The 19561-nt window shown below is 55.5% G+C and overlaps 1 protein-coding gene and 1 long non-coding RNA gene across 2 annotated transcripts; both read right to left on the bottom strand.

Annotated features, from left to right (window-relative positions):
* Window positions 1-575: 575 nt before the first annotated feature.
* Window positions 576-5688, bottom strand: LOC131921610 (uncharacterized). Its single transcript, XR_009382038.1, has 3 exons — window positions 5552-5688; window positions 5103-5172; window positions 576-637 (listed from the first exon to the last, which is right to left on the bottom strand). It is a non-coding gene; the product is annotated as an uncharacterized LOC131921610 (long non-coding RNA).
* Window positions 5689-7086: 1398 nt separating this feature from the next.
* Window positions 7087-16527, bottom strand: Scn1b (sodium voltage-gated channel beta subunit 1). Its single transcript, XM_059276053.1, has 6 exons — window positions 16442-16527; window positions 14642-14808; window positions 13015-13255; window positions 8260-8401; window positions 7787-7858; window positions 7087-7703 (listed from the first exon to the last, which is right to left on the bottom strand). The coding sequence occupies exons 1-5, from the start codon at window positions 16479-16481 to the stop codon at window positions 7792-7794; spliced, it is 657 nt and encodes a 218-aa protein (XP_059132036.1). The 5' UTR covers window positions 16482-16527; the 3' UTR covers window positions 7087-7703; window positions 7787-7791.
* Between the last annotated feature and the right edge of the window lie 3034 nt (window positions 16528-19561).

Below are 19561 nucleotides of genomic sequence, written 5' to 3'. Positions count from 1 at the left end.
AGCCCAGGCTGGCCTCGAAAGCACAGAGACTCTCCTGCCTCTGCCTTCTGGGTGCTGGGATTAAAGGCATGCGCCACTAATGCCCAGCTATGGTTTGGTTTGGTTTTGTTTTAAGACAAGGTCTCTCCTCGAAACTCAGACTGGCCTGAAACTTGTGATCCCCCTGCCTCTGCCTCCTTGAGTGCTAGGATGATGGGTATGTACCATCATGCCTGGCAACCTCACTTTGAAATAGTGGCCTTGGAGAGAAGGCTCAGTGAGTAAGAGCACTTTCTGGGCAAGCACGGGGACCAGGGGTAGGACCTGGCACCCACATAAAATACCAGGTGTGGTGGTGCACATCTGTGAGCCCAGCACTGTTGGGTGAGCTGCAGGCTCAGTGAGAGACTCCGTAGCTAAGGAGGAAGACAGAGTGACAGATCAGGACACTCAGTATCCTCCTCTGTGTCCTCCCCAGCACGTGCACAGGCACCCACACCCACACACGTCATACTCATACACATATGTGTCAATGCACACACAGAGAGAAAATAAAAATACATAAAGGAAAAGAAAAAAATAAGATTATTGGCCTTACCCTTTCCTGGCTGGGGTCTTGGACACGTGAAACTGCCTCTGTGAGTCCCAGGTTCCCCATCTGTTAAATGAGCACGCACCTAGTACCCACTTTCTTTTTTTTTTAAGATTTATTTATTTATTATATACAGTGTTCTGTCTGCACATATCCCTGCAGGCCAGAAGAGGGCACCAGATCTCATTACAGATGGCTGTGAGCCACCATGTGGTTGCTGGGAATTGAACTCAGGACCTTTGGAAGAGCAAGCAGTGCTCTTAACCTCTGAGCCATCTCTCCAGCCCAGTACCCACTTTTTTTTGGGGGGGGGTTTTCGAGACAGGGTTTCTCTGTGTAGCTTTGCGCCTTTCCTGGAACTCGCTTTGGAGACCAGGCTGGCCTCGAACTCACAGGGATCCACCTGCCTCTGCCTCCCGAGTGCTGGGATTAAAGGCGTGCGCCACCACCGCCCGGCCCAGTACCCACTTTTAAACGACTCTAAAGTACTTTAAATGAATAGCCAAGCCCCAGCTGCCACCCGCCATGTGCCCAGTGTTCAGCCTCTGTCTCTGACTGGCATCGTGGTGCCCCTTTTCCTGATAGTTTAGTCACACATCTCCAGTGACTCAGCCTGCAGCCACTTCCTGAGCCCTGGGTACACTGAGATCCAGGTCCAAAGTATGTCCCCAAGAAGCCGGACCGCCTCACTCTGTGCCAGTGTGCCTGGCACACAGCAGGTCCTCGATAAATGCTTCTAAGCCAATAGTGCTGTGTGATCATGGGCAACTGTCATTGTCTCTCTGAGCCTCGGTGTATCGATATGATAGAATTCCGCTCCATCTCTCTGTAGGGCGGGGGATCAAGTGGGGCTTCTGAAAGGAAATGGGGAGACGCCTCGGGAAGAGATTATCTAAGACCTGCAAAGGGAGATACCAAGGTGCGGAGCTGCGCATGGAAGGAACTGCCCAGGCTAGGACTGGCAGGCATGACTGTACACACTCTGTTAGAGGAACAGGACCAAAGAGGTAGCCAATTGGCATGAGCTGCAGGAAGACCGTGGGAGGCCGGCAGACCAGAGAGAAGAGGACTTTCCGTCTCAGCGTAACAGGGATCCTATAGACTGACTACACCTGCCAAGAAAGCCTTCCCCTGACCCCGTTGAGTGAGGCCTTTGCAAAGTACTTTCAAGGCTGCAAGAGCCCCAGCCCTCTCACCCATGTCCCTGGTAGCATGGCTAGTGGTCACTGTACAAAATCGGCACTAGGAAAAGAGCAGGGAGTGGTTCAGGATCTTGCCAGGGCAGTTCCTGTTAGTGGTTTAAGACAAGGTGTCGGGCTGGAGAGATGGCTCAGTGGTTAAGAGCACCAACTGCTCTTCCAGAGGTCCTGAGTTCAATTCCCAGCAACCACATGGTGGCTCACAACCACTTGTAATGAGATCTGGTGTCCTCTTCTGGCCTGCAGGAACACATGCAGGCAGAAAACTGTATACATAATAAATAAATAAATCTTAAAAAAAAAAAAAAAAAAGACAAGGCGTCGGCCGGGCGGTGGTGGCACACGCCTTTAATCTCAGCACTCAGGAGGCAGAGGCAGGAGGATCTCTGTGAGTTCGAGGCCAGCCTGGTCTACAAAGTGAGTTCCAGGAAAGGCGCAAAGCTACACAGAGAAACCCTGTCTCGAAAAACCAAAAAAAAAAAAAAAAAAAAAAGACAAGGTGTCATTTACAGAGGAAAATAGCTCAATAATGCCTGAGAACTGGGCATGCCTATCATCCCAGCATTGACTGCCACGTTGGGTCCAGCAGCTTCTTCAGCCTCTGCACACCTTCCTCTTTACATTCACCACATCCATGTTGGCCACAGTGTCTCTCAAAGTCTGTCCCTCCTCTTCCCCTCCCCACAGCAGCCCCATCTCAGAAGTCCTCATCCCAGGACCTCCTCCCTCCCCACAGGAGTCCTGTCTCAGAAGCCCTCGTCTCAGGACCTCCTTTCAACTGCTGAACACTTCCTTCCTGCTCCAACTTGCTAGCTCCAAGCCCAACACCCATAGCACTAAATTGGCTCATCTCCTTGGTGGCCCCTCTACACAGAGACCTGAGAAATGTAAATGTGAACCCAAACTGTCCCTTCTCTATCCAGAACATTCCCTTGGGCCTCCCTGGTGTCCTGGACCGAGCATTTCTAGTTCCTCCATCAGAATAAGCATGACTTTTAGAGTCCAGAGTCCTGAATATAGGTCTCTTCAAATTCTCAGACAGACATTGGTCATTATCAAAGATCTAAGAGAACTTTCACAGGGTATCCCAACAATAGAACTCACAGAATGTTGATTAGAAGCCTGTCATCCCAATTTTCAGGAGGCCAAAGCAGGATAATTAAATTTGAGGCCATCCTGGGATACATAGTGAGACTAAATGTCAAAACAAAAAGAAAAAGGAAAAAAGACTGAGGACATGGTTCAGTGGTAGAGCCCCTGCCTAGAATCCCCCAGTGAGGGGCTAGGGTATGGCTCAGTGGTAGAGCCCCTGCCTAGAATCCCCCAGTGAGGGGCTGGGGGTGTGACTCAGTGATAGAGCCCCTGCCTAGAACCCCCCAGTGAGGGGCTGGGGTGTGGCTCAGTGGTAGAGCCCCTGCCTAGAACCCCCCAGTGAGGGGCTGGGGTGTGGCTCAGTGGTAGAGCCCCTGCCTAGAATATCCCAGTGATGGGCTGGGGTGTGGTTCAGTGGTAGAGCCCCTGCCTAGAATCCCCTAGTGAGGGGCTGGGGTGTGGCACAGTGGTAGAGCCCCTGCCTAGAATCCCCCAGTGAGGGGCTGGGGTGTGGCTCAGTGGTGGAGCTCTTGCCTAGCATATGTAAGAGCCTAGCTTTGATCCTCACTATTCCAGGGGGAAAAAGAAAAAGAAAAAGAGTTAGGGCAACCTCCAGCACTACCTTATGGAGAGACCCCACTCTGCCAAGGATGCTCCTGAGGTTGATCAGCAACAGATACTAGCTCCAGCACACACCTGTGCTGAGCACTCTGCCCCATCTTCCCCTGCCTGGCAGGCCCTTCTTCCTCCCTCCTCCTTGATCATCCTTTGAGTTGTATCTCCCACATCATTCCTTCTAATTCCAGGGCCCCAGCCACAGTGTTGGAAGCCTGGAACGCACTTCCACAGCCATCACGGTCTCATAAACCCCAGCAGTGGCCATTGAAGAGGCTTTTGGGATCACCCATGACTTACTTCACTGTCCTGGGAAGCCCTGCAATCTGTGCCACAGGTAAAGAGGACGGAGCTGTTAGCACCAACACCTCACCTTTCCCAGGGCTGCCCTCTCAGAGCATTGCAAGCTGCCTGGGGATGCAGGGAGCGTGCTTCCTGTCTGCCCTTTACAGCCAGCCCCAGCACCATCAGGCATGCTCTCCCTTTTCCTCCTCATAGGCCCTGGTACCTCACTTCACTGATCTCCAGGCAAGAAAGAGTCCCAGAGAGGCCAGGCTCTGTCACTCACCTGATCACTTCATACAAAGCGAGGGAGAGCCTGAGTTCACAGTGGACCACTGCTGGCCTGGAGTCTGAGTCCAGACACTCGTCTTATCACCGGGCCCACATGTTTACTGCCCCCTACCTGGTGTCAGTTAGGTCATGATACCACAGTTACCATCGCCATTTTAGAGAGGAAACAGATGCCCAGAGTATACGGCATGTCCAGGGCCACACAGCTAGAAAGTGCCTGGGAATGAACCCAGCTAGCCTGGCTCCCAGAAAACAGCCAGAGTTGGGGCAGGGGGGCACGGAGGACTGCTCTGACTGGCGTGTCCATCTAGTCCCCAAGAACAGACAAGGTAGCAGGAGAGGCTGGCCTCCAGCGTGAGCGTCTCAGTAACCCCCCGGGGTGCCTCTCTTCTCTCTACCCAGGTCAAGTCCAAAGTCCTTCTGCTCTTTTGCCCACAGAGCTGGGAGGTAGAAGGAATGCCTGGAACTGTGGGGGGTCTTGGGTCCTTGGGTTCCTGGGTCCCCAAGCCACTGACCTCCTTCAGAACACCTCTGGGTTCCAACACGTATCTCATGCCCCGAGTCCCAAGCTGTTGCCTGAGTGTTCCATGATCCCAACAACCTCATGGAGGGAGTTATTATTATCCGTCCATACTTGACTGCAGGGAAGGGTGGACTGAAGCCCAGAGATGTGATGCCACTTGCCCAAGAGCACACAGCAAAAGCCAACAGAAGCAGCCTGCCTGACTCTACACCCTTAACCGAGATGGTAACAGCAGCAGCCCCCACCTCAGCCCCCAGAAGACGGCATGTCGTTGGTTAGCTGAGAAATCCCTGGGACATGAGGGGAAACTAAGGGACCAGGAAGTTCATATGGGGTGGTGGGGAGATAGCCACACAGAACGGTTGGCTAATAGTTAATCAGATGGATGAAGACTCTGGCGGGGCAGGGTGGTGGTCTTGAGTCTGACAGGAAGACCCCAAGACAGGGAGCTGGGTATAGGCTGAGAGACAAACCAGGAGATGAGTGCTAGGTAGGGCCGAAGCTGGGGTTCAGGGACAGGGGGACTCACCCTCCTTCTTCGCCATGTCAGAGACTCTTGTTAATGATTCCCAGGTTGACCTGTTGGGCTGGGGCGGATCCTAGGGACAGGAACAAGGAGGCACGACCTGGGGAGCCTGGCTTGGCTCTGTCCTGGCCCCCCAGTCCCAGGCGCTCATCCAGGGAGCAGCTGGCCCTGAGCTGGGGACAGAGCATGCAAGGGCAGAGGTTGGGAGGGGGTCAATGGTGGCAATGTGTGACCAGCCACCAGGGGGACACCTGGAGTGGCAAGGCAGAGCCTGGAGGGCCGAGACTGTACCTCCAGGGGACTTGAGGGCTGAAAAACTTTGGGGAGTCCTCGGATGTCTAAGCTTGCAGGAAAAGCAGGGTGGAGGTGATCTGGGGTTCTTGGGATCCCTTGTATGGGCTGGTGGGCGTCAGATTGGTGGGGGACAAGGGGCTCCGCATTCTGCGCCTTACCCTGGGGTCCGCCGGAGATGGTGCGGGTTTGGGGTTAGTCTCCGGGCCTGGGTAGGGGCATGGCGTCCCCACAGCCGCGGGCAGCGCGGGAGACAGGGGTGGCAGCGGCGGCCAGCAGCGTGGGGCCTGCTGAGCCTGCAGCCTCACCTGAGGAGGAGGGGGCTGGGTGGGAGGCGGAGACGGGGCGGGGAAGGGCGGACCCCAGGACTGGCTGCCACTGAGGCCACCTGGCTAATGGGGCGGGGCCTGCAGGGGTTGGACCGGGTAGGCTCAGCCACCAGCCTGGCCTCCCACTTGCAGGGGGCACTCAGGTGTGCTCGGAGGCCCGAAGGATGGGATTCTGAACTGGAGGAATGAGCTGCAAAGTTTTGGCTTCCCTAGGTCCACCATGCTTGTGGCCATGTAGCCGTCCATTCGCATTTGCTTCCATGCCGGTCCCCTGCCCTCCTCTGCGCCAGTCCATGCGGCCATGGGCCTCTAGCCTTTCCTGTCCCTAGCGGGGCCCGGCCCCTCCCCCAGCCACTTTCCTACAAGTCACGGGGGCTGGTTTGTTTTGGCAGCCGCTGTGCTGCCTGCCCAGTGACCTCTGGAGCCCGGAAAGTCCTGATAGGGGGATGGGGGGCTTGGCCCTGAAAATGCAACACTGATTGCCCAGGCCCAGGCCAAGTGGCCGGAAGTGGCTAGACGCAAGTGCAGCCCAGTCCCACCAGCAGCCAAGTGCCATGCGCGTCAGACCCCCGACCCGGAGCCAGATAAACACCAGACAGCCCAGGAGGCCATCTACACCTGCCCAGTGGCCCAGGCTGGCATTTGAGTCACAACAGCTGTCTCCATACAACAGGCTTGTACCCTCCTCCAGACAGACCTGAAACCTCTCTCAGGCGGGGGTCACACTGGTTCTGCCCGGCCAATGGGTCTGACTTCCTTCCCTCTTCGGCCGCTCTCTCTGCTTCTCTCTATTTCTGTCTCTATCTCTCTGCCTCCGTCCATCCTTCTCGCTCTGTCTCACTGTATTGCCCTCTCTCCATAACTGTTTTTTTCTTTTTTTTGCGTGTGTGTGTGTGTGTGTGTGTGTGTGTGTGTGTATGTGTTTCGAGACAGGGTTTCTCTGTGTAGTTTTGGTGCCTGTCCTGGATCTCGCTCTGTAGACCAGGCTGGCCTCGAACTCACAGAGATCCGCCTGGCTCTGCCTCCTGAGTGCTGGGATTAAAGGCGTGCGCCACCACCGCCCGGCTTCCCCAAAACTTACACATAGTTCTCAAAGCATAGCAAGCCCCATGAAACCCTAACTTCCCCGTTGCCTGTCCCTGCAGATCCCAAAGCCACCTCTGGACTCTGGTCCTGACTCTTACCCACTGAAAACAATGACTTCCAGAGCGTTAACCAAGCTCTAAGCACTTCATCAGCCCCTGGTGTTACCCTTAAATGTGGCAGAGGCCCTGTGCTTGCTGGGAAGGAGGATTCCCAAGAGACACTCTGAGGCTTTGGGACTGGGGCTGAGGGGGAGCGGAGGATGCTAATGAGAGAATAGAGACTCGAGTCCAAGAATCTTTATTTCATGAACAAAAACTACTTCTGTAAAGAGAGAGGAGGCCGAAGGGGCCCTTCCCAAGAGACCACAATTGAAGGCTGGTGAGAGAGGGCGCGTGGGCCAGGGCTAGGAGGTGTCACAGAGAGGGAACCCCAGGTCCAGCCGGAGGAAGCGGAGGGGAGATGAGGCCCAGCACCCCTTGCCCACGACTGTCCCTGTCCCGGCCCCCACTCTTGACCCCCTCAAGCAGGGCTGGGGCCGGCTGGCCTGGCAGTGCGTGTGGGAAGTGGCCTATGTGCAAATCAGCAAAAAGAAGGGGGCGGGGCCTGCCCCCTCGCCTCCCCGCCCCCTCCCCCAAACAGGCAGCAAAAGCAGGGTGGGGCGGCCATATTGCTTCACCCATCATGCATGGCGGTGGGAGGGTGGGGGGGAGGCGGTGGGTGAGGTGGGATCAGTCCCTGCCCGCTCCCACCCAGGTGGCTCCTCTGCAGGACTGTGAGGTGGGGAGGCCGATGGGCTGACTCCTGTTGCCGCGGGGAGGGTCCCCATCAGGGGCCGATCCCCACTGCCGAGAGAGGGTACCCGTCAGGGCTGGTTCTTCCTTGAGGTGAAGCCCAGGGCCTGCAGGGTAAGAGTGGAGACTTGGAGACCCAGTCCCCGAACCTTCCTGGCTGGCGATGCCCAGACCGGTCCATCAGCCTTACCAGCGCTATTCAGCCACCTGGACGCCTGTACAGTTCTCTTTGCTCTCGGATGTAATGGCCAGGTATTCCGAGCTGTTCAGGGAAAGGCAAGGCACACCGTGACCCCTGGGCACCCCACCCTGAACAGAATGGGGTAGCTGAGTCCCCGCCTCAGGCATGCAGGGCTACTGAGACTGGAGAGAGCCATGGGCCGGGCTGAGCTCCCCCGTGGGTCTGAGTGAGAGGCCTCTCTGTAACTACAGGGCACCTCTGCGACATTCAGGAATCCCTGGAGGCAACCAAAAGACTTGGGTTCGAATCCTGGCTTTGCTACCTGGCAGAGGTGTGATCCTCACATCCTCTGGGTTTCCGTTTTCCTCACCTGCAACCAAGTACTCTACTCTCTCTGACACAGATGCTCTGAGTGACAGACGGCGCCTGGGTGGCCTCGGCCCTCCTCAGCACCAGGTGCCCTCCTCAGCAGCCCCACTCACGCGTTCTCCTGCGCCGCAGCTTCTGTGGCGGCAGCTATCTTCTTGTAGCAGTACACCATCTCCGCCACCAGCCATATGGTCAACACCACAATCAGCACGTACATCATGATCTCCGACACAATGGACGCCATGTCTCTGTTGGCTGCAGGGGCCGGGCAGGGTTTAAAAAGGCGGCAGAGGCTCCAGCTCAAGGAGACCCAACAGCCGCGGAGTGTGAACCGCTTGCCGTGTAAACACCGGCAGGTGTTCAACCCCTCCGAGCCTGGGCCGCAGACAAGGTCACTGTGTTGGTTCCTAGAGGCTTACAGTGACTCTGACAGTGGCAAGGTGCTAGGATGAGCCTAGGGGTCGCTGTCAACTTGCCTCCCTGTGGCATTTGCGACATTTAGGAGGGTGCACAGGCTGTGCTGACAGTCTGTAACTCTGCAAATCAAAAGCCTTGGGGTCACTCTGCCAGCTGTGTGACCCTGGAAACGTGACTAAGCCTCTCTGAACCTCTGTTACCTCCAACAGCAAAAAAACAAACAAAAAGGCCAGTTTCTCAGGACAGTTCAGCCTGTCAATGACTCTCAGCAGGCATTATCACTGTTATAATTGGGGCCACTCTGGGTCTGTTGTTGAGGTTTGAACTGGCTTTGCTTTTTTTTTCCCCCTTTGAGACAGGGTATCTCTGCATAGCCCTGGATGTCCTGGAACTAGCTCTGTAGATCAAGCTGGCCTTGAACTCACAGAGATCCACCTGCCTCTGCCTCCTGAGTGTTGGGATTAAAGGTGTGCGCCACCACCATCTGGCTCTGGCTTTGCTTTTTATTAGCTGTGCAACCTCAGGCAAATGACTCCCCCTCTCTGAGCCCCAGTGCCCCTCTGTCAGATGAGGACGAAACCACTCAGAGTTGCTGGGCAGAGGCAACAGAAGAACACAGAGCATGGCAGCCAGCATTGCTCAGCATTGGCTGCTTTCGGGAAAGCCTCCCTGCTTTCCCCAGCGCTGGCCTGCCTCTCCTGCTTCCTTTCATGGGGCCTAAATTTAAACTGTAAAGGGAGCGTGTCCAGCCAGGGGACTGGAAAGGAAGGACACCTTGGCACATGTCCTCAGCCGGATTTGGCTGGTGTCCACCGTCCATCCCTGGCCCCCTTGGTAGCCCGGATCTCGTTCCCCCGCCCCACCCCCCACCCCTGCTGGCCCGTGAGGTCTTCCTCTCCTGTCAGCCTTGTGCTTGCCACTCTGCCTGGACAATGTTGCTGTTTCTGGGTCAGAGGAAGGGAGGGCAGGGTGCAGGGCTGGATGCTCCCCCATTTGTTCATTCGTTCATTCATTCATTAGTTCATTCATTCATCAGCCATTACGCATGTCATGAGTGACCCCTCTCCACCTGACTCTGTGCTAAATTCCCTTTGTTTGACACAAGGACTCCCTATGTAGCCTAAGCTGGCCTCAAACTCACAACCCTCCTGCCTCTACATCCCAAATGCTGAGAGTCAAGGCATGCCACAAGCACATTCCATTGGGTTGTCTTTTCTGTCTACAGCCCATTTTCCAGAGAAGGACTCCGAGGCCCAGGGACAGCTCAGTGCTGAGCCAAAGATGCACAGCCAAGATGGGCTCAGAGCTAGGGCTGGACTCCAAACTAACTGTTCAGAGTGCACTGTCGCTGTCCTGTGGCCAAGGCAAGCCCCGTAACAGCTAATGAATACCCAGGCCATCCTCTCCAAGCCATGGGGCATCTCAGGAGGAGGAACTGAGGGGTCCTTACTTTACAGATGAGTTGAGGCCAAGGGAGAGCCCATCAAGTCACACGGGAGGGCAGTGGCTCCTTCTGGGCGCCTCTTTGAACACCCCCACCTTTCCTGAGGACTGAAGCCAGACAGAGCCTTACACATGCTGGGCGAGAGCTCTACCACTGGGCCACATCCCTTTCTTCATTTTGTGATGGAGTCCTGCCATGTTCCCCAGGCTAGCCTTGAACTCTCTCTACAGCCCAGGGTTCTATCTCAGCCCCAGCGGGGATGACAGGCCAGGGACTCCACACCAGGCCTTTGCCTTCTTAAGACAACAGGAGTCCTCTAAGGCTGCCTGTGGGCCCACACAGCAGCCCTTCTGTGGGCCAGAGTCCTCAGCAGCCTTAGACACTGTGGGGTTCAGATTCTCCTACGTGTATTACTACCGTCTCCTGCGGTGCCCAGCTGCATCCTGCCACCTTCCACAGGCGTCCCGGGAGGGGCCTCCTGAGCCCTTCGTCCATGACTCGGCTTTTGCGTGTGATTCCATGTGTGTTTAGGGACTACCAGTGGGCGACACCAGGAACCCAGTGAGACAGAGAGTGAGAACAACAAGCAGACCTGGTGGGGTCGGGTGGGATGGCTCACATCTCTAGCCTCCCGGAGGCACCTGGGCGGCTGAGGCAGAAGTCTCAAACCAGCCTGAGCTGCAGAGGGAAAGGCTGAATCAAAAAGCCCAGAGCAGGTGCTCAGTGCGGAGTGCTTGCCTAGCATGCAGGGAGCCTGGGGTTTGTGCCCCAACACTCAATATAATGGGCAAAGTGGCACATACCTGTAATCCTAGCATATGGGAGGTACAGGAAGGAGAATCAGGAGTTCAAGGTCATCCTTGGCTATATAGCAAGTTGGACATTATATTAGCCTGGGTAACATTAGACCTTGTCTTTAAAAGCCCCAAAAGAATATAAATAAAAAATAAAACATTAAAAAAAAAAATCACCATAGCCAGTTGCCCATGGTGGCACATGCCTTTAATCGCAGCACTCAGGAGGCAGAGGCAGGCAGAGCTCTGAGTTTGAGGCCAGCCTGATCTACAGAGTGAGTTCCAGGATAGCCAGAGTTATACAGAGAAACCCTGTGTCTGGGAAAACAAAAGAACACACATTAGTTTTTCAGGTGTGGTGACTCATACCTATAACCCCAGCACTAGGGAGGCTGAGGTAGGAGAGTTTGTTTGAGTGGGAATGTGAATCTGAGTTTAGCCTGGGCTACATGGTGGATAATATGTCTCAAAATAAACATGTAAGTAAGTAAATACCAAAAATAATACAGTAATACTATGGTCCTGAGATGGCTCAGCAGGTTAAGGCACTTGCCACCAAGCCTGACAACCTGAGTTTGATCCTCAGGGTCCATGTGGTGGGAGGAGAGAGAACTGACTCCCACAAGTTGGCCTCTGATCTCCATGTGTGCACCATGGCATGTACACGCCAGACACCTCTCAGACCAAAGAAATAAAAATATAATAAAAATTTAAAGCAGCAGTACTGTGCTTAAATGGCAAGCAGAAAATGCTAGAATATGCTAGATTCTTCTATAAATGTAAGCTCAGCAGAAAGGGCTCTGTGTTCTGAGGACGGTGGCCAGGGCGGGCTTCAGGAGTTACAACAGGGCGAAGAACGTGGATAAAAGTCAAGCTTTACAGTGGTAGTGCCCTGAGCAAGGGCCCACAGGAGACGGAGACAAACAGCACTCTCCAGCTTCCCCTCAGAAGCCGGGGCTTGTGAGGCCTGGTTTTGGGGTGGCCTGAGCTCTACTGAACCCTGCTCTTGCAGGCAAACTCCACTTTCTGTGCCCACCGCCCACCACACACCCAGCCTGGTGACATCCCCGTGCCTCCCTCAGATGCGCCTCTCACTTGCCTTCTGTACCACTTTGATGAGAAACATAAAAAAGCTAATTATAAAAAGGATCCTGCAGGCTCTGGCTGATGGCGCATGGATGCACGTGAGAAACTGTCTGGGGCTGGGGGCTGTTAACCCAGGCAGGGCTGGGTTCAGATCCACGACCCAGGCAGGTGACCTGGTTGCAGGATCTCATCTCCCTGAGCCTGGGCCTTTGAGTCCACAAAATGGGGGTGGTGAAGCCCCTCCCTCAGATGCTGGTGGGAGAGTCCAGCTGGGACTTTTTAAGAAGCCAGAAGGTCAAGGCACCAGGTTGGAAAATATGAAGTGCTACCGGTCCCTAGGGACCCACTTCCCAGAGTCCTTCACTGCCTCCAGGCTTGGAATAGCTCCCTGACTTTCTGAGACAATAGGACACGGGGACTCTGGAAAATTCCAACTGATGCTAATCAGAAGATGGTCTATCCTGGAATAGTGGAACACGTCTTTAATCTCCCCACTTGAGAGGCAGAGGCAGGCAGATCTCTGTGAGTTTGAGGCCAGCCTGGTCTTCAGTGCTAGTTCCAGGACAGCCAGGGCTACACAGAGAAACCCTGTTTCAAAACTCACCTCCTCGAAAAAAAGAAGAAAAAAAAGGAGTTGGAGGGTATCCTGGGCTACAAATCAAAACCCTGCCTCAAAACTAAAAAATAAGATGGTTTGAGGAAGAGGTCCAAGGCAGCTAAAAGCAAAATGCTGGCTGTACTCAGAAACACCACAGGCCTCTGCTGTTCCTATTGCGGTCCCCAAAAAGGCCCAAGGCCCACCGCCGTGTGGCCTCACCTGAGAGACACTGCAAGCCACATACAATATTCTCTCTGGTCCCTGGGGACAATCCTGGGTCTCAGAGATAGAAAGACACCTGTCAGAGGTCACACAGTGGGAGTGCAGCCTGGTGCACACTATTTGTGAGGGGAAAGGCCTACTCTGACCTCCCATGGGCTGAAGTGCTGAAGATTCCAGAGCCAGAAAGGGGGTGTTCTTCCCCCTAGGGCTGCAGGCTGTTGGCTGGTCTCTGTGTGGCACCAGCCTGTCCCTTCTTTCCATCTGTCCCTCCATCTGGCTTGCTGGAGGGTGACAAGGCTTGACTCACCCTTGTCCACCACCTCCAGGTGGATCTTCTTGACGACGCTGGTGTTGTGCTCGTAACTATCAAAGAAGAGGAGACGGTAGACGTGGCATTCGTAGTCGCCAGAGTGGTTGTAGGTGACGTTGGTGATGAAGATGGACAGGTCCTGCAGGTCCTTGGTGCCCCTGCTACCGTTCCACACCACACGACCCTCAAAACGTTCGTCTTCCTCCAGCTGCAGCACCTCGTTCTCATAGCGTAGGATCTTGGGGTGGTTAGTGATGAGTGGGGTGTATAAGTCACTGTCTGGGCCTGTCTTCCACAAGTGACCCCCAAGACGTCCCCCAGTCTGACCCTCCCAAAGACGAATGATGCATATATAGGAGCAACATCTTTTTTTTTTTTTTTTTGGTGATTCTAGCATTGCAACCTTTGAACATGCTAGGCAGGGGCTCTTCCACTGAGCCACACCCCAGCCCCTCACTGGGGGATTCTAGGTTGGAGCTCTACCACTGAGCCACACCCCCAGCCCCTCACTGGGGGATTCTAGGCAGGGGCTCTACCACTGAGCCACGCCTCCAGCCCCTTACTGTTGAATTTTTGGCAAGAGCTCTATTGCTAAGCCCTGGCCCCAGCTCCTTATTGATGGGTTTCAGGCAAGTGCTCTCTCATTGAGCTATGTCCCCAGCCCAAGCTCAGACATCTTGACTTTGGGCAGTGAGGAATCAAGGAGGTTGAAATCTGACCTTGGACCATAGCAGCTTCTGACTGTCCTAGCCCCGAGACACACACACACTTCCACAGTCTGAAGCTCTGCCTGGCCTCTGTAGTCCCTTTCTCTACTTATTTCCCAGCCACCAGCCTCCATCGGGCACAGCCTCCCTCTCCTACCACATACACATTTCAAAATATACACACTGTGTAAAGCTTAGCTCTTTGATTTTGCTCTCTGACCTGCCCAAGACATTTTTGCTGGTGCCACATAATTCCAGTGACATTTTTTCACTACCCGCCATATGCCAGCTGCATCAGCTCATTCAACCTTCACGCAGACCTAGTGGGTTGAAGCCAGCGAGATATGGCTTAGCAGATAAAGGTTCTTGTCACCACACTGATAGCCTGAGTTCCAGCCTTGGAACCCATGTGGTAGAATACGAGTGGACTTCTGCAAGTTGTGCTCTGATGTCCACACACATGCCATGGTGTGCGTCCACACACATGCCATGGCATGCATGCACGTGCGCGCACGCGCGCACACACACACACACACACACACACACACACACACACGTGATTAAAAAAAATATGAGGTAGAGAACACGGCCCCTCACTGTTACAGGACCCATGCTCAGTGACTTGCCTAAGGTGATCAGCAGTCTGTGGTGAGTGGGGATTTAAATCCAGGCCACCCATCATATCCATATCTTCATCATTAGTAAAGCACTCACACAAGCTAAGTGCATGCCCATAATCCCAGAAGCTGAGGCAGGAGGATTGCCAAGAGTTAGAGCCCAGACTGAGCTACTTAGCAACACCCTGTCTCAATAGCACTAAAAGCAATACTGAAAAGCAAGCAAGCAAACAACCTTGAGATCCAGCACTGTGGGCTCCATCTCCCGGATGCCAGCCCAGTCCAGGCACCCCCACACACCTTGACAAATTCCTCTGTCCCCTTCTGGCGGAAGGTCCACTCCGTGAAGGTCTCGGCGCTGGTCTCACTGCGACGCTTACAGGAGATGCACAGGATTTTGAAGGTCTTCCCATACACGGCCTCAGTCTCGGAGTCCACCTCCACGCAGCCCCCCCAGGCTGAGGACACTGTGCACACAGCGGGATCCAGTCAGCGAGGCACCTGCCACCCTAGGCAACAGCGCACTCGCTGTCCCACGGAAAGCATCTGTCTTCTTCTCAGCATTTTCACAAACACTGGATGCCGAGCCGCTCCCCGATTCTCACTCTGTGTGACCTTGACAAGTCACCCATCTTCTGGGAGCCTCAGTTTCCCCCACCCTTACCCCCTCTTTCCTTCCTCTGCCTGTTAGCTAGAAGAAATTGTATCTTTGTTCCTAGTAGTTGCTAGGTAGAATATGCACTCCGGAGGCCCCAGGAAACAGGATGTCCTTGTGGGGAGTAACTCTACCAAAGTGCCCTGGTCCCCAGAAGGCCAACAGCCTTCTAGGCAGTAGCTCTAGCTTTCCATGTCATTCCCACCACGAAACTGGTCTGCAGAACCAGCCATGGGTTGAGAGATGGGAAGGCTGGTTGAGGGGGGCTCACTCCAGCCTCGAAACTGGTCTGCAGAACCAGCCATGGGTTGAGGGGTGGCAAGGCTGGTTGAGGGGGGCTCACTCCAGCCACTGGTCTGCAGAACCAGCCATGGGTTGAGGGGTGGCAAGGCTGGTTGAGGGGGGCTCACTCCAGCCACTGGTCTGCAGAACCAGCCATGGGTTGAAGGGTGGGAAGGCTGGTTGAGGGGGGCTCACTCCAGCCCTGCCATCTTCTCCGTCTACCCTCTGCAATCCACCCCCTCTCCATCCACCCGGCCCTGTCCCCTCTTCCCCAGACTCCCTCACGTCAAGGCCTTCACCCCAAGTTAAAAGTTCTTCTCTGCCTCAGGGTCTTTGCTGCATCACTGGGTTCCTGGCCCTCAGGTCCTTCCTTCACCTGCCGCTCTCACCTCCACCTCTCACTAGCTGATGAAGTCATGACTCCCACTCTAGCTCTGGGTCTCTCCCTTGTCCCCCAGTCTCCTGATCTCTTAGTCTTCAGGGCTTCTGGTTCACCTTCTCTGCTGCCCACTCTCCCCCGTATTTATTTCTTCTAGGGGTGTCTGAAGGTCTCTCACTCTGTCTTCCCATCATTGCAGGTCTCACCATTACTATTACTGTTACTGTTTTAAACTCCATCTGGCAGGCATTCTGTCCCTGGGGCTGCCTCTCTATCTTCATCCCCTCCCGGTCTCTCCAGATCTTTCCACCTCTCTCAAGTTTCTCTGTCCCTGGCTCCGACTCATAACTCTCTCGCTCCAATGTCCCTGTCTGCCTCAGTCTCTCGGTTTATTGCCACGTCCAGGGCATACCTGGAGTCTTCCCTCGGTATCCATCCCTCTGGGTTTGTCTCTCCGGGCCCCAGTCCCCGGGTGCCGCCTTCCCCCACCCCTCACGCGGCTGTGGGTGTCACATTGCAGCCTGCGGGGCTCTGCGAGCAGCTGACTCCGCGTCTCCTCGCCCCCGGCCCGGCGCCCGCAGACCCACCTGCGTGCCAAGTGCCCCCCACTCCGCCCCGCCCCGAGAATCCCCTGCAGCTCCAAGATCCTCCCGTGTCGTCCGGGGTCCCGCAACCCGAACGACCTCGCACCGCGCACAACTTCCCAGGCAGAGACTTGGCGAGCTCCTGGGCGGGCGGGGGGCATCCCGAGCGCAGATGGCGCGTGTCCCCCAGCAACACTCACCCAGCGCCGCGCCCACCACGAGGGCCAGCAGCGTCCCCATGGCCGCGCAGGGCGGCGGGTGCGCAGAGCGCGGCGACAGGCGATGGGGCCCGGAGGAGACTGGCCCGGGCGCGGGCGCGGCAGCTGCGGCTGGGGGGGCGCGCCCCCCCGCTCCGGTTACCGCCGGGGGCCCAGCCCCGGGGCCCGGAGAGCGGGCATCCCCGCCGCGCGGCGGGAGGCTCGGGATGCTGCGTGCGCTCGCGCCACAGGGCGCATCCAGGCTGCGGCGACCCCTGCCTGGCTCCGGACGCAGCTCGGGAGCTCGCTGTCGGGCTCCTGGCTCTGGGGCGCGGACCAAGGGCTCCTGCGCACTGCAGCGGCGGCCCGGGAGGGAGGAGGGAGCGAGCCGGAGGAGGGAGGAGGGAGCGGGAGGGGGCGGGATGAATCACCGCGGGGGGAGGGCGCGGCCGCCCAGCCTTTGCCGCAGCGGCCCGGGAGGCGCCCGGGCACCAGCCTCTCCGGTGGCTCCGCGGCTTCTGCGCACCCGATGAGTGGCCTGGGTCACTCCGACTTCGCCAGACTCTTTGGGGTCGAGGGACCCTTTCCTCTTCCACTTCCGAGAAAGGTCATCTCCAGACCCCCAAGAGGACTTGGAGGACAGTTTGGGGGACCAGTTTTCTTCTTCCTAATTATGGAGGTCAACCTTATAGAGTTCTCGAGGAGATGGGGCTGGGACATCCGAGGGACCTACTTCTGACATCTGAGATCCCTCAGACTGGAGGTCACTGAGCCAGAACCTAAGAGGGCATGAAGGGGTGAAGGGGTCAGGGTAGGGACATATAGAAACCTCCAAACTTATCCAACCCGAAAGGGTACCTTTGCATCCCCCCCACTCTGGGGGTCGGAGGTGCCGGGTTTCAAAAGGGCCATTCCCGCGATCCCCCGCTGCGACTCTGACGTCATCTTCTCAGCTCTCCTCCCACTCTACCGTCCACCGGTTCCCCCCACCCCCAGCGCACCAGCTCATCACTGCTTCAGGGCTTTTGCCCTACTTCCTGCCTGGCCACCCCCCACCCCACCCCGGCCCACTATCCCCAGGTGATGGAAGGACTCGCTGTCTGTTCTAAAGCCCAATGTCACCTTCACAGTATTTTCTGTGCCCATTTTGAGTACTCTGCCTCCCTCCGTACTTACTGGGCCATCTTGGTTCATATTTACTTCGTGAGAACAGTTGTTAGTACCTAACATTATGGGGGTTTGTTTTGGTTCTTATTACATTTTATTTACTCTGTGCGTGTGAGATCACACACCCACACCAAGGCACACATGTGAAGGTCAGAGGACACCTCGGGGGAGCTGGTCCTTGTCTTTACTATGTGGGTCCTGTGTGTTGAACTTAGGTCATCAGGCCTCCTGGCCAGCACCCTAACTGCTAAGCCTTATTTCACCAGCCCCTCCCCCCTTTTTTTAATAGACAGGCTCTCACTATGTAGCCTAGTCTAGCTTCTACCCGGTGGTGGTCCTCCTGCTTCAGTATGCACCACCACACCGTGTTTGTGTTCTTTTATGACTAGTCTGTTTGCTGCCTTTGCCTTCCCCAGGGGTGATTACTGTCCTGTGTCCTAACAGGTCCCCAGCATCTTGATCTCTGCTTGCCCCATGACAGCGCTCTGAGCCACCAGAACTAAGGTGGGAGACTCTTGGCAGGGGGTGGCTGGCCAGTCCTAGTTTCCAAGTCTGCTTGGAATAAGGTCCTGGAGAAGCCACAGCGTGGGGCAGGTCCAGGACGTAGTGGCAAGTAGCCAGGGACACCAGACACCTTTGTGGTCTGGGCTTTTGCGCCAGCACCTCCTGAGCCGTGAAATTCCTTGTGCAGAAAATAACTCTTTCACAGTTCCAGTGGCCTTGGCGGGGGCAGTGAGGAGGAGGTGAAGAGAGGACAGGCCTTAGGGACAAAGGGCACCCCCCCCCCCCAGCCCTACAAGACTGGTGTCCGAGCAGGCCCTCTGTGGTGGGGGCAAAGCAGCCTTTCACTTTAACGAACTTAATTTCTTACACCTTCGCCCAGTTTGCAGGTGTGAGGAGTCTCAACATGGGAAGCAGCTAGACTGCACAGCAGCAGCAGCGGAGGTGGGGCGACGCGGGGCCGGGCGGGCTTTGCCCTTCGCTTGTTAACTGCTTTCATCCAATCCTTCCACCCCACAACTTGGCACGTGACCTTCCAAAGGTCCTTTTAGACTCACAGACTCTTCGGTCCCTTGGGCCTCAGCCCAGAGTCTGGAGGACATACCTGGGTTCTACCTGCACCACTGATGGCTGATGGGGAGGTGGCTGGTTCCAAGAGGATAGCAACTTGTGTATAAACCTGAAGATCTGGGGCTGGAAAGACGGCTCGGCGGTTAAGAGCATTTGCTGCTCTTGCAGAACACCCAGGTTCGGTTCCCAGCACCCACATGACAGCTCACAACCGCCCAGAACAAGTTTTAGGGGATTTGGTGCCCTCTTTTGTGTGCGCATCCATACACACAGGCAAAACACTCATTTGTACACATAAAAAAAATCAGGAGCCGGGCGGTGGTGGCACACGCCTTTAATCCCAGCATTCGGGAGGCAGAGCCAGGCAGATCTTTGTGAGTTCAAGGCCAGCCTGGGCTACCAAGTGAGTTCCAGGAAAGGCGCAAAGCTACACAGAGAAACCCTGTCTCGAAAAACCAAAAAAAAAAAAAAAAAATCAGAAACAAAAATTTACATATGGAGATGTGACGAGGGAGTTAAGAGTTTGTCACAGAATGAAATGATCAGCAGGGCTTGGTCCCCATTTGATGCTCTCGACACGAGTTTCATTTTCCTTTCCAATTCTGCGGTAAACAGAATGAGTTCTGGCTTACTCTGTGCCAAGTCCCGTTAGGAGCCACATTCTGAGCCTGGTGGTAGAGGCCTGTCATCCGGCTCCTCAGGGGACTGAGTTGGGAATACAAGTTCCAGGTCCTCCTGGGGCTTTTCTGGGTGAGTTCAAGGCCAGATGGTGAGACCCTATCTCACAGTAGAAAAGAAATTAGAGATCTAAGTATTAAATCTGATTAAAGGTGGCCCACACCTTTAATTCCAGTCTTGGAGAGGTAGAGGCAGGCGGATCTCTGT

The sequence above is a fragment of the Peromyscus eremicus genome, chromosome 1 (genome assembly GCF_949786415.1).
Source record: "Peromyscus eremicus chromosome 1, PerEre_H2_v1, whole genome shotgun sequence".
Lineage (NCBI taxonomy): Eukaryota > Metazoa > Chordata > Mammalia > Rodentia > Cricetidae > Peromyscus > Peromyscus eremicus.
Note: the sequence above shows the minus strand (reverse complement) of the source record. Positions and strands in the feature narration are given on the sequence as shown.